This window comes from Haliaeetus albicilla, chromosome 1 (assembly GCF_947461875.1).
Source record: "Haliaeetus albicilla chromosome 1, bHalAlb1.1, whole genome shotgun sequence".
Lineage (NCBI taxonomy): Eukaryota > Metazoa > Chordata > Aves > Accipitriformes > Accipitridae > Haliaeetus > Haliaeetus albicilla.
In genome coordinates, this window is record NC_091483.1 from 8,881,866 (window position 1) to 8,896,392 (window position 14,527).

The 14,527-nt window shown below is 40.0% G+C and overlaps 1 protein-coding gene across 25 annotated transcripts in view; it reads left to right on the forward strand.

Moving 5' to 3' along the window:
- The window catches only part of LOC104317828 (methylenetetrahydrofolate dehydrogenase (NADP+ dependent) 2 like), a 73,912-nt gene that overhangs the window by 29,511 nt on the left and 29,874 nt on the right, over window positions 1-14,527 (forward strand). For 5 of the 25 annotated variants that reach the window (XR_011323852.1, XR_011323839.1, XR_011323856.1 and 2 more), the window contains one exon: window positions 12,864-12,953. The exons of 4 other annotated variants lie outside the window; for them this stretch is intronic. Coding sequence is in view for 9 of the 21 variants with exons in the window: in XM_069778582.1 (XP_069634683.1) it covers window positions 12,864-12,953 (90 nt within the window). In the remaining 12 variants the exon portion in view is untranslated. Of the gene's footprint in view, window positions 1-1,177; window positions 2,498-2,762; window positions 10,065-11,766; window positions 12,960-13,469; window positions 13,698-14,527 lie in introns of those variants that run through there. 16 more of the 25 variants (XR_011323871.1, XR_011323872.1, XR_011323892.1 and 13 more) reach the window with 14 other exon arrangements.

A 14,527-nucleotide genomic window follows, 5' to 3' on the forward strand; every position in this document is an offset into this window, starting at 1 on the left:
GTACCTGTTGGATAAATATATTGAAGTTTGTGGGATTTATTCATGATAAATACTCGGAATAGCCAGTGTCTCAAATGAGATGACAGTTGCAGGATTTTTTTCTAATTCATTTACTTAAATAAGAAAACAAACTATATGTTCGTATATCTGCTCTTAAGAAATGGTATGTTATTTAGGAGAGGAAGTGTTACTTTTAATTATACATACTAGCAACCTTTAAGAGATGCAGATGAGCTCTTATAGCAGTGTGGTGGCAGAAGGTGCTTGTCTCCAGGTTTCCTTAATCCTTTGTGAATCTGTGCAGTGTTTCAAGAGTAAGCCATAAAAAGAGTTTCTGCTCTTTCACAAGTATAGGGTCTCCCACTGTTCATAGCAAATGTTATTATACCACAGCTTCTCAAGGTTCCTTTTAGGCTCTCACTCTATACTCGTATGTGAAAATGCTAACTTCTGCTTTAGAAGTATCCTTTATGCTAAGGTTTAATGTGGGTTTATCTTAAGGTGTTGAAAATCTTCGTCCAGGCAAGCCTAACAGGTAAAAATTGGTGTTACATATTGATCTTTTTATGTTTAATGTGTTGCAGAGCAAGTTTCCAATGTAACTTGATTAAATATCTCTGCTCTGGAGGAGCTTCAGACTGGAATAGCAGGATTGTTGCAGTTGAAAATTAAAGCTTATTGGCAGAGTTGAGTGTGGGAAGCTTAGACAGCATTTACCCACATTATTAATGGTTCTCAACAGTTCCTTATTTTGATAAGTATGAAAATCACCCACAGGCCCACAGGTTTTTTTTTTTTTCCACAGTTATTAACATCTTGGCTGGCATAATGTCTCAAAGCTTAATTATATTCAAAAAGTTTCTAGCCAGCTGTATGTATTTGTAATTACATCACTCCCTTAGTTCCTGCTTCTTTTACTCATCATACATGATACCGGTCTGTTAAAGTCAATGAAATTACCTGCACGAGTGTAGCTAAGCAATTGTCTCAGCATGCATTTGGAAATATATAACTTTCCGTGTACAATAGAGCTCCAGTAGAAAAATAGTTTTAGAGTACAACTTGAATTTTTTGTTTTGTTTTGTTATTCTGCTTGTACTATCACAAGTAAAAGGTTACATTTTCTGTTTTCAGGACTGAAGTACAGCGAATTTTCATAGTTTTTTGTTTGCTTTAGCAGATATGGGAGGAAAAAAGCTATAACTTTGAGAAACATGAAATTGTATCCTTTTTGTTTGTTTTTCTTTAAATGTGAGACCTTCTGAATATAATATAGGTGTAGAGTCAATGGCAAGGCCATGATTCAGAGTTTCAGCAATGCACTGTATATGTCTCGTCATGTCTGCTGTGGGTTGTTCTCAGGATTTTACCTGGGGGGAGGGAAGATCCAAAAAAAGAGGGAGGAACTTCAACTTGGATTATGCCACTGCAGTTGCAAGTAGCATTTCACTGTGCATTGCCAAAGGGAAATTGTTGTTGGTTCATTGGTATCGGTGAAAGTTTCACTAAACCTCTAACAACAAAAAAAACACATCCCAGTGTATACAGTTGTAAATACTAAAAAGTAAATCACCCTTGTCAAGTATTTGATTTGGCAGTTAGGAAATCGACCAACCTAGTATATTCATGTAGCAAGTCATTTTATCCTTTTCTTCCATTTGATCACTTGACTGAATTTATTTTTAAGCCTAAGTGAAAATTATTTTTTGCAGATTAAGGCCAGGTACGTAAATGGCTGGCATGACATACAGCACCTGTTTAACATCATGTAGCCCACCAATATCTGTTGTCTCATCATCTACTTCTTTAAGTTGAAAAATACAGCTGTGGAGAGAGCAGAGATTTAACTGGGCAATCAGAGGTTAAATTTGATTTATAAGAAACAGGTGGAAATGGCTTACTTCACCAGGTCATCTGACTGAAAAATCTCCTGTAGTAGAAATTAAGTTTATTAGATGGGTGAAAACTGTTTTGATTCAGTTGTCATACCCTAGCAATACTTGGATGCCATCCTCTAGTCTCCAGGGATTAGGTTGGACACTAAAGTTTATTTTTATCTCTTCAGTAACACAAGGATGCCATTTCAGTTTCGTGTTGTTTTTTGGTTGGGTTTTTTGGTTGTTTTTTTTTAATGTTGTTCATTATTAAATTCAATGTAAGAAATGCCTGGACAAAAATATTCCTACCGTAGGCCAAGATAATTTGATAGCTGCTCAAAAAATGAGTTTTGAAGTTTTGAAATCTGTTTTGAAATCTACATTTGTTTGAGTCATGTCCACTTCTGCTGTAGGCAACAGACTTGCATGCAGTCACCTGCAGCCAGAGACCTTGCCCTTTACAGTGCTTCCCACAGTGGGCTGAGGACTGACCACTGGCATGTGCTGGTGTACGTGTGTACACGCTCTCAAGGCAAGGAACACCTTTGGCTGTCCTTTAAACCCCAGTAGATGAGAGGAGGAGCAACAAGATTGTTTCATTTACTTACAAAAATTTAACGGTATCAGACTTGTGCATATCACTATTACAGCTGCTATAATGGTTGCCTTGGTAGTGATGGCATCAGGGTACCTGTGTGCTTGTCAGGCTTAACTGTTTATTTTGGGCAAAAATCCCAGGCTGCATTGTGGAATGTCTTTAAACAGTATTTGTCATTTCCCCCATCCTCATATGTCCTCTTTATTTTTACACTCCAAACTGTGTCCACATCAAAAAAGGGCGGGTTTTTTGGTTTGGGGTTGGTTGGGTTTTTTTGTCCAGAGTAGTTTACTGTGCAGTTCCAAGGTATCTAAAAGAACAAGTCAAGAAAACATTATGCGTGTGGAGGTCAACTGCGAAGTGCTGAGGTGCCTAGCCTGATATTGGTAGGATATCTTAAATTGCGTGTGTATCTCTCCATATATAACCAGCACAGCGCATTCAGTGTACCCCTGTTTATGTTAAGAATTTGCCAAAATATATGGTCCAGGGAGGGGGCATTTTGTAGCTTCTGGGGGCCACAAGAGGTAGGGCGAAGTGACAGGAAGGAGAAGAAGTGGTGGCATCCTGAGATTATTGCCAACACCTTTCTAGTTACTTTGAGCAGCAAGTTTCAGTCGCAGAAAGGGAGATGATGTTTCTATGAACAGAGTAGTGGATGTGTGGGTGTACTTGGCCCTGTTCTATAGGGCTTTTGTTGCCGCAGCAGTAATGCTAAGGGGGGCGGAGGGCTACAAGGACCAGGAACATGAACTAAAGCAACAACTTACAAAGAGCATTTAACTGGAACGGCTTTTTTGGGTGGAGCACCATTTCCAAGAGTGACTGGTACAGCAGGGTAGTAACACGCCAATGTAGTAGCTAACCTTTGAAGCTAGAACTGGAAGTGCCCGTGAAACCAAAATGTACAGAACTTGAGTGGGATTTACTTTAAATGCTGCCTATATTTCTTTATGATTTCTCCCATATCTTCAACAAGCAGACGGTAATGCTAGTTTTTGAGTCTTTATTGGATGCCTATATAGAAAAGAAAGCCTTTATGTAAGACCTTTGTAGGTGATGTGGTTGCCATATCAGTGGAGGGGTTTATAAATGAGAGTTGTTCCCCTGACTCGTCCGTTTTGCACAGCCTAGGCAATGTAAAAGAGATTCTGGAAGAGGGGTGCCACCAGGAGCAGGGAGGAGCCCCGTACTGAATAGCAGAAAAGAGTGCCTCAACAAATGATCGATATGGTGAAGGGTGATGGGTGTATATTATGAATTTCCTTTGAATGAGAGTTAATTGTACATAGTGAAGGCAGGGAAACCAGTGAAGTGGTATGTTGAATACTATTAAGGGGGAGAATGGACCAAATTCACATATCTATTCTGGATAGACCAAGTGTACCAAAAAGAAAGAATCAGTTGAATAAAAGCCAGCGAAATGTATCCTGTCCTCATCAGCTACAGGACTAATGACTACAAAGTAATCAGGCGAGCTGACAGGTTTCCGGAAACTTGTTCATGTAGTTCAAGAGATTTACCATGATAATCTTCAAATCCAATTACTTAAGGGAAATGGTGGACCTGCAGTTGAATCTTAGCTACAGTTTGCAGGGAAGCCGGGCTTTGTGACAGTAGTCGCTTCTGACGGTTGTTTGCTGCCGCTTTGCGTTCGTTGTGTTACCTTCCAGGCTGCAGGCTTCGCTTTGGATTATTGAATCCTTTCCAAATTATCTCTCTGTGCAGCTTTTCCAAACAGTGGTCGTGAAAATAGAACATGGATGTTCCAGTTGCTTTTGCTATAGCTTTTGTTAGTTAACTTCTCAGTTGATTTTGAAGACCTGGCATTCATTTTGCAATTAATAGAAGTCCAGTCTGTGTAATCTTGTCACCGTATTGCTGCTCTGCAAAAATTGGGGGAAGCGTTGCCTGTTGTTATGTTCCACTAGTGCGAAAAGTAATTAAGAATGTTAGCATTAGGCTGTGACCGCCAGAAGGCCAGACGGACTGAGTGCTAACTGGTGGCAGTAAGCTCCTGGATGGCCAAGTCTAGGGGCTCCACTGCAGAAGAGGGTCTGCAGGGGTCTAAGTAAGTAGGCTTTGATATTGTGCATTGCTGCTGCCACTGCTTATTATTCCAAGGCTACAGCGATATCCTAGCCACCTGTCTGTGCTAATTAGCTGAATGCAAAGAGGCTGTTGTGCATAATTTCATGGTGGATTTTTCTGCCCAAGATGCCTCTCTTGCTTGGCTTGTAGAGGTACTGGATGAGAAGAGGTGTATGCACTATTAGAATTACAGTACTGGGCCATAATTCCTTGGTTTTCCTTTATATTGCTGTTAAAATAGCTGCACTAAGAGCAACAAGGATAACAACAAAAAGAAGGAACTATGAGAAATGGGGTAAATGCTTGCTGGTTGGTATCCCACAGTGCTTAGTGAGAAGAATCCCAGAATGTGTGGAGCAGAGCATGGGATATCTGCTGTGATTGCTGAGCACGTGATTCGCACTTATGCAGTGCTGCAGGGATGCAGTGAACCAGAGTAGCTTTACAGGGACTCAAAAAGCTGTGTGGAAACAGTGCTTAGGCAGGAATTACTCTGCATCACTTAATGCAGATGCACAAGACCCAGAACTGCCTTCAGGTTGAGACTTGCCCTTGGTTTGTGTGATTAACCCTATTAGGTGTCCTTAGCTTTAAAGGAACCTAGGAATGAAGGGCTGTTTCCAAAGCAGCGGATCCTGTTTTTCAAGGAAACGATCTACATTTCATTTCTTCTGAAGAATCAAAGGAAGATTTTAAGGTTCTACAGAAGCTGCAAAATAGCAGCTCCTCCCCCATAGGCACCTAATTTGCGTACCAACATTTTCCAGATTGGCAGAAATGCCTGGGAGAACAGCATGCATCTTGAGAAAGCAGAGTTAAAGCTAGGGACAAAGTTACACTATTCCTGAGAAACAGAAACAGGACTACTTGAAGGAACCGACAGTGGAGCACCTGGCTTCCCAACATGAAATCGGTCACACTGAAGTGCTGTCTTGGAACTGTGCTTTGGCCTACTACACTTCACAAGGAAAGGAAAATCTGTTTATGTTTTTGAGGGCCAGGTTATTTTTCCCCCTTTGGTTGCTGGCATTTATCTTGGAAAATTGCATTCATCGTATCTGTATTTACTCTTACAGATGGAAACTTATCAGATGTTAGTTTCCCCGCCATAGACACTTGTTGTGCCTTTAAAAATCTGCATCAGCTTTTGTGAATGAGCTATCCGGGTGGTTTTATGCTAACTGATACAAAATATGTCATCTGCCACACTGACCCACAGGGATTTCCATAATGATAGAGTATGGGTAGAGAAATTCCCCAACAACTTGTGAAAACAGTGTACTGTGTGTTTACTGCCGAGCACAGTTACTAACACTAGAGGCAATGAATGTTGTACATGATATTCATTAGAAGGCTTTCTTTAGGTAAGGCATGGTCCGGTTGTAGATTGTACCTCTTTGTAAGTAAGATAGGAGTAGTTTGAATAATACCACAAAAGGAGGTATGTAACATTGCCATGGAAACAAACTTATTCCAATTTAAAATGCCTAAAATATTTTTATGTTAATTACTGAAGTGTTTACTTCAGATGTGGGTGCATTTCAATAATTATGACATTAATCTGGGAATTCGTACTAACTGTATTAACCGTAAACACCAATCTCAAATGGTAGGCAGTTCAAAATAGTATAACTATTAAAAAGACAAATTATTTGTGTTTGAGAATATTAAGAATAACTGTCATATGAGATTTTAATTAATTTGTTACAATTTACATGTAAAAAAACCCACATTGCAATTTGTTTACCTTTCCAAGTATTTTCACAGTATATCTGGTGGTACTAGTCAACTGAGTAATTAAAACTCTCCCAGTTGTAATTGCCATCTGTCCTCAATGAGGCTTAATCTTCTATTCTTCAGTTCAGTGAGATATTTACCATGAACTTCTGCGAATGCTCTTGTTAGGTCCCTGCCTTGGGGAGTTCAGACAGGGAATTTTTAAATTTCATTTACGCCCATCCCCCCCCCCCCCAAAATCTAATAGGTACTCTATCCAAAAAAAAAAGAATATCCAGCTCTTCAAATTCTCTTGCGATACTTCTTTTTGGGAGACCTTGTTATTTGCAACACTAAAGCACTACATACATTCAAGATGAATACACTTAAAGCAGAAGCAAGTTATCTTGTTAGTTCCAAAATCAAGGTGCCTGGTTTTCAATCCATTGATCTCTTCTCATAGCTGGGTATAGATTCTCCTCTGTAGTGACTTCAGTGGAAATGTATGTGCTTGTGTCAGAGTTATGCTTGCTCAGTTTTCTTCTGTGTATGCATGTGTGCCTTTTTAAAAACAATGCTTTTAAAAGTGGGGTGTGAGTTTCCAAGAAATTATTTCTAAGCAAGCAAAAAAACCCCAAACTAACAAACAAAAAGCCTCTCACAGTGGCACTTGAGAAAAAAAACTCTGTAGTAATCAGGTTAGTAATATGCCATTTGGACTACCCTTTATTAGCAAATAACTGCTCATTACAGTTTGTCATGCGATGAATTCCCAGTCAGTTGCATATAATTCCTTTGCAAGTAACCTGCAATTCCAGTTGATTGCATTTTGCATGGTAGATAAGAATATCAAATAAGGATTTATTGCTACGTTATATTAATTCCTCGTACAAAGAGGCTAACTTGACAGGTGTTAACTTAAATGCTTAAAAAAAAAAAAATCCATACATATTTACCTCTTAACACAGGCATTCAAGGTGTATACTAAGTTTGGATGGTTGACGTGGTTCATGGTTGGAGCTAATTGGGCTGTAAGAGTTTCCTTTCTGTTTGAGACTTGGGCAAGATCTGCGCCTCCTGATCCTAGTTCAGTATAGGCACCCTACTAACACTAGTTTAAAAAAAAAAAAAAAAGTCTCGTCTGGAGGAGCTGAGTGTTTATGGCTAAAGTTGCAGTGGGAATCTTGCCACTGGAATCTATTTTTCCTTGAAGACAATTCTCGTTTTTGTTCTTTGTCCATATTGTGAAGCAGAAAACCAAATCAACCAGGAAACTGTAATTTCTCCCTCTGCAGTTTTAAGTTCCCTTTTGTGATTGTAGTATGTCTTCGTTAGAAGGTGCAAACCAGAGTTGGGGAAAGAGGCTGAATAGGTGACTTGACTGTTGCTGTGCTCTGCTGTTGATTTTGATAGTTACAGCAGACTCCTGCTCTGCATGCTGCTCCTCAGGAAGGCACACAGTTTGGGGTGTCCTGTCTTTAACCACAGAATGAGATCCCCAGCCTCCATAGCTCTCCTGGATATTGAAGGTGCAGTATCCCAGCTGGCAGATGGGGGTGATGCAAGTTCGTGCTGCCCTCCTGGGTTGGTGCTGCCTTCCTGGGGTCATCCTGCCCTTGTGTCACCCAGATGTTATTGGGCCAGCTGGTCAGCCGGGTCAGTCAAAAACTACCCCTGACTGAAAAGGTTTGGTGAGATTAACTGTACATCTGTCTGACCACAGGCTCCGTGTGTGGTGTTCCCATGAGGAAAGGGCAGCCTGCTGCAGGTAGATCAGCTCAAACAGGTTGTGAAACCATGTCCCAGAACTAGCCCCTGGGTAATAATATTCAGATGAAGAAAACTACCTTGCAGCCCTAGTCCTGACTGTATTTTGTCACTGCCGTGGCTGTAATAAGACTTCTGCCTTAACTTTTCCCATGTTCACCAGTGCTTGACAAGTTGCAGTCCTTTATGCTCATTGCCAGTTAGGCATATGTGGGCAATGGAAGGAAAAAAAAACGTTTTGGAAACATTCTTAGTCAATACCTTTTTCTCTTTTTTTCTTAGAAGTGAAGAAGAAGGCTGGCTTTATCACTCCAGTACCAGGAGGGGTAGGACCTATGACTGTTGCAATGCTTCTGAAGAACACACTCATAGTTACTAAAAAGCTCATTTACTAGAGCAAGCGGGCTACCTTGGAGGAAGAACCCAAGTTCTATTTATTGATACACAAAACATTTATTTTTTACTACAAAGATATTTATTTCTACATTGTATTTATTTTTTCATGTAAAGTATGCTAAACCTGATGGTTTACAAAATGTTAAAATACTTTGTGTTACCTCCCACTGACTCATCGTGAGCAAAAATGAATTGGAGAATGCAGCCTATGCAGATACGTTGTTGTTAGTCAGTTCTGTGTGTGAAAATGAAGAACGAAGTATAAATTACAAATATACCTGCATATCTGGGAATGGGGTGCAATTACCAAGATCTTTTAAGCACTTGGGACCCTCAGTTTTGATCAACCAGTATAAAAACTAAGTTTCAACACACTAGATATCTTTTAAAAATATGGTTTGGGTTCTGAGGTCATGAGGCATTCTGCGTGTAGTTTGAAGTCTTGAATTTTATTTTTTTTTAAAACACTTAGAGATAGCAGCAGAAATCTTGAATCTTAAAGGAGTGAAAGACTGCAATTTTTGTTTCAGCTGCCAGGCAGCAATGGTGACATGAATGCAAATATTCAGTACGTGTTTTAAAATAGTCAAGTAAACTTGAACGCTGGTGAAATTCTGACCTTGAACATGTGCAAGAGGTATGTGTGAATAAGTAGCTAGAATTGAGGCCAGAATTACTTTCTTTCCATGTCTGGATTTGTTTGACAAAATATTTTGGTGCACAATACCGTCATCCCACAAAAAAACCTAGATGACTGGGCTGGATCGGACTTCAGTGAGGTAGCATGTAGTTAAAACTACTATGTATGTACATTATGTGTAACAGGGGAGTGGGAGGAGACAAGAGTGAGAGAAAAGCAAAAGTTTACCCCGGATGAAATATTAGTGTTGGAATTTTAAGCCATTTAATTATTCTCTTATTTTATGAAACTGCATGAAGGATTTTTTTTTTACTCCATGATGTAAGGCTCAGCCCTGTGAATCCTTAGCTACAATGTTTTGCTGCTTAGAGAGGACTATATGGGATAATAAGATCAGTATGTTTCTATTCCAAAAAATTGTAGTTCCAAGATGGATCTAGCATAGTCTCGTGCAATGTAAAAGTTGGAGTGGAGTTACTGCTAAGATGCCCGTTGAACTGAGTGTTTGCACTATTGACATGAAGAGCCTACCCCAATTCCCACTGAAGTCAGTGGGAACTAGTTTGGACTTCTATCTTCGTGTTTTTTTCTCAGTTGGGATAACTTTGATTTATTTTCATCAAGAGCCTTAGGTGTTTGCCAGTAAACTATAGATAACTTGAAAGGAGAAGAAAAAAATATTGTGGCTAAATACTACTGCCACTAAACAAAAAAATGTGCTTACTGTAATAAAAGAAACAAGATGGAGCATCACCTCCATGCTGATTGTTCTTGTGATGGACTTTCTGAGAGTTTTGTTTAATGCAGCGTTTCAAAAGAAGTTGATAGAGTCGTTATGAAATATATAGTGCCAATAGTGCAGACACTTGATTATCTGTTTAAATTTAAGCGGTAGTATAAACGTTAGGAGGGTCAAGGTGCCTATGGAGATAATACTTAGACTGATTGACGAAGGTGGAATAAAACTTGTTCGCTGTTATATATGTCTTGGTGAAAAATTTTAATACAGTTTGGGGGATGGTCATGTTGGTTTTTTTATCAGTGTGTTAAAAGTGGAGTGAATGGAAATCTTTTGCATGTTCACTCATTACTTTTTTTTCATCTGTTCACATTGCTGTTCTAGATTCATGTTTGTGTTCTTTGATTTAACTATAATCATCTGCATTTTTTAGGCAGAATAACTATGGCTTTTTGCTTATGTCGCTCGAGTGAATCTGCCTCTTTCGTGTCCTACAAACAGTTTATTGTGCATCTTAAGCTTTTTCTCTTTTCACCTATGGTGGATGGGTTAGCATTACACAAAAGCCAGTTAGACTGAGGTTTTGCTCAATGGCATGCTATTTTCAGAGCTGCCAGACACATCTGTGAGAGTATTCTCCACTGGGAGAACATCCAGAAGGAGCATCCAGAGGGAAGGGCCAGTTAACCAACCCAGAAAGCATGCTCGTGTGCCAGACTTGGTCAAGTCTGGCCCAAGCATGAACGCCCTGTGGCGGACAGAGGCACGGCCTTATCCACTGAAGCCTTCCCACAGGCCTACCGCACCCAGCCGTATTGCCTAATGACAAAGCCACCTCTCAGATTCAAGCTGGATTAAGCTCCCATTGTATAGATGTGTGTTGAAAGCAAGGCTCATGAGACGTAGCCCTACTCGGGACTGATAGCAGAGGTTATCCAGGTAGGCACAAACACTCCTGTTGATCCAGGGAGTGCGCAAGTTGCACTCGATCAGCGTGCAGGCATGCAGCAATTCAGGATAGCGAAGGAAGGGAAAAGCCTCCTGGAATGCAGTCCATGAGCAGGAGAACGCATAATTAAAATGTGCATAACTAGCTTGTGTTTTTCCCTTAACATGTGAAGTGGTTAGATTTAATCCTACAGATCACTGAGGAGAGTAGAGGGAGAACTTGAGGTGTCTGGAGCTATTAGAGCATTTATCAGAAGATTTTTGGTTTTAAAATACAAAAATTGTGAAATGTTTTTCTTGCTTGGAGCTCACAGCTGAGAGAGCAAAGGTGGTTGCTGGGGTGAAGTGTGTAGCTCTCCTTCGGTGAGAGTCGGGTTGTTGATGTGTGTGTACATTATTGAACTGGGCCTTTCTGATGATCTGCTCTAGTATGTTTGGCTGCGTAAGTACCCTTCAGAGGGACCAGTCCTACTTGTTCCAAGCTGCCTGTGAGCGAGGAAGTTGCGCAGCATTTGGGGCTGTGGAGAGTGGTTTAGTGCAAGAAATGTGTATGACAGGCATGTCTTAGAGAGCTACAAATGCTATATGTAAAAAGTATGATTGTTCTCATGATGCATACCCGCTTCTTGAAAAGGTAGAGACGGGCTTTTATGGTAGTATAGGGGCAGGAGTAATGAAGGGATCGCCTAATGTAGGAGGCAGCAGCTTACCTGCTCTTTCAGTCTGTGTTTTCTCGGCGCCTGTGCTTTGCCAGCTTTCGACTTCTGCCCCGCACAGCCATGTGTAGCTCCAGCCAGCAATCTCAGGCCTTGCGCAGGGCTGGTGGCTTGCCTTGCTTCAGAGCGTTGTGCATACAGGGAGGCTGAATGAAAAGTGATTAGCATGCCCCTTGGGCTCGCCAGAGCCTGTGATCAAAGGCCTCTTGCTGGCAGTCACTGATGGAGAACATCATCCATTATCTTTGTGTCTGATCACTTCCTAATCTCGGCACTAGCTGTTCTCGCAGTTCCTCTTCTGGATGGCAGGGAACTGAGGTACAGGGAGGACCAAGGAAGGAACGCAAACCAAAGCAGGGGCTGGTCCCTGGACCCTGAACTCCAGAGTAGCATCCTGGATGCTGACTGTCCTCCTGGAAGTAACACAAGACCTACATTGCTGAGGGAAAGAAAGATCATGTTTTTCACAATACGTCATTTTTCATTTTGCTCACCTCTGTTTTGCTGTATTTCGTTGATCTGCTCTGGCACATAGCAGGTCTCTCTTGAAAACTGTATCTTTGCATGCACAATTATGCCCACAGGTAATAGGAAACCAAGGTTTCAAAAGAAAACCTGATCCCATTGCTAGATAATAGCAGTTTCCTAAATAAATGTGTGGTTGCCCTGGGGGTTGAGGTTGTTGCCAGATGCACCTTTTTTTGATTGGTGAGAACAGCAGATGACGCTTCATGGCATATAAGTGCAAGAGAAAACACAGGAGCGCAGATAAGCAGAGCAAGCGAGCCATCTGGAAAGAAGAGTTGAGAAGGTGTTAAAGCAGCTGCTTGCCATGGCATTTGGAATGCTAATCTATATTTTGCTGAAAGGTAGGTTTGGAGGAGGCTTTTCGATGTTGTAAGATACAAGGCTTTGTTGAACAATAGTTCACTCTTTCTGAAATAAGCAGTAGGGGTGGGAAGCATGCAAAGACGTTGCAAAACAGAATTACTGTAGAAATTTTAAAACTGGATGAGATTTTAACTGATAGGGCATAGTTTAGATGCTTTGAAAAGAAGCTACTTAGACGGGTAAATAGGTGTAACATTGTAGTATATTACAGGTATCTGTGTTGTATATTGCATAAGGTAACAGAATGGAGAACGGAATGGATGTGTATTTTGGAAATTTGCAAACAATGGTTTGTTTCCCCACAATCATTATTACGCTGTGGCATAAGGAAGTTTGAGGCAAGAATGTTTAAAATTAATTGTTATTGTATTGCTGCATCATATCGGAATTGTATTAAGTGGGTACATGTTTTCTGGATGAAATGAACCTTGAATAGATATATTGAGTTTTTCTGTTACAGTAAGCATCTATTTGCATTACACAGCAATGGGGGCACTGAGTGAAGAGTCAGCTATTACTGTTTCATCCCTCAGCACAGACCTATGGAATAATTGGACAAAAAACAACGCTGAAGGTATTTCTTTTTTGTTCTGTTCGTCTCTATTAATCTGTCACTTAAAAAAAAACCCAAACCAACAAAAAAAACCCCCAAACAACCGAAAATTCAAACAAACCCAAAACAAAAAAAAACCCAACAAAATCTATTATGATGATAGCTGCTATAATGCTCCTGTCACTTGGACACTGTTGAATTTTGTGTGCGTTTTATTTGTGAGATGAGCTGCTTTCTTCAAGGAGCCTTAAAAACCTCTCTGAAGTAATAGCTGCCACTCTGCTGGGGTAGGCTCAGTGTTGACCAGCTAAAGGATCATTTATCCAAAGTCAGTTACAATTTGAAGAAGATAATTTAAGGCTAATTGAGATGGATGATCTGCATTTCTGATGGCCATTTCTGTTACTTTTAACTAGTGTTTGGTTTCTAGCTGTCCTCAGCGTGAATTTTTATGCACTCAAGTGAGAATGCAGCAAGCATAACTTCAAGTGATGCCTTCTCATTACTGTTACTCAGTAGTTTCTTTCTTTGTTGCAGTTTTGCTTTTGGCTATCACAGCTTCCACAGCCCTCTTCAGAGTGCTAGCGCTCTCTTTTCTTTCTTTCTCTTTTCTGACTGAAATGTGAACTCAAGCTATTTACCTGCCAACATCTGAGACCAGAGCGCTGTGTTTATCCTGCAAGCTGCATTCTTGATGTTACTTCAGGTGCTAGTGATGTCATTACTTTTGGAGAACTGTGCGATTTGGAACTGAGGTTTTGGCAGGTCAGTAAAGGAGGAAAGGATTTTAACCGTGATACTTATTAATGTCTTTGTACTTTAAAAAGAACATAAACATGCATACAAATCATCTTCTGTTAATTGTAAGTCATCACAGAATGTCTTACAAGCTTTTTTTAGTAGATCCATAAGCTTTTTATTTTTCTCATGACAAGTCAAACTGTTTTTTCATTTGGTTTTTTTTTTCCTACCTTTGTCATAGTGGTACAGTGTTAATATACACTCATCGATATACTATATACATATACAAATACTATATAAGTGGGTTTCATATATATGTATGTAAGATATATATTTTTTTATATATATACACATACATATGTATGTGAAGTTACGATGATGTTGATTTTTGAGTGCAGTAGTTTGATTTATCAGCGCAGCACTGTGGTCTGGTTTAGTGGATTTGTCTGTGACACGATTCTTCCAGAGTTGCATACAGCAAACAGGAGTATAATGAAGTAGAATTATGTTGTGACTTGTTAAGTACCCTGTTCGTGTTATTTCTAGAAAGCAGGAGTTATGGGTCATGTTTTAACAAATAAGAGGCTTATTTACAGGGACACAGCCATGTCTGTTACTGTCCCATGTACCTTTATGGTAGCTGTGACTCTTGCAATTCAGCTAGATATCAGCGCTTTTAGTTGAGAGCGTGTTCCCCTCAAAGGTGGAAGCAAATTCTCAGACATACAAGCACACGTTTACACGGGTAGTTAAAAGTATATTTCAGTGGACCTTTTACAAAGCCACTGAAAAGTTAAAAAACAGCATTTCCAGAAAGAAGATTGAAAAGAAATGCTTAAAGAGTCACCAAAGAA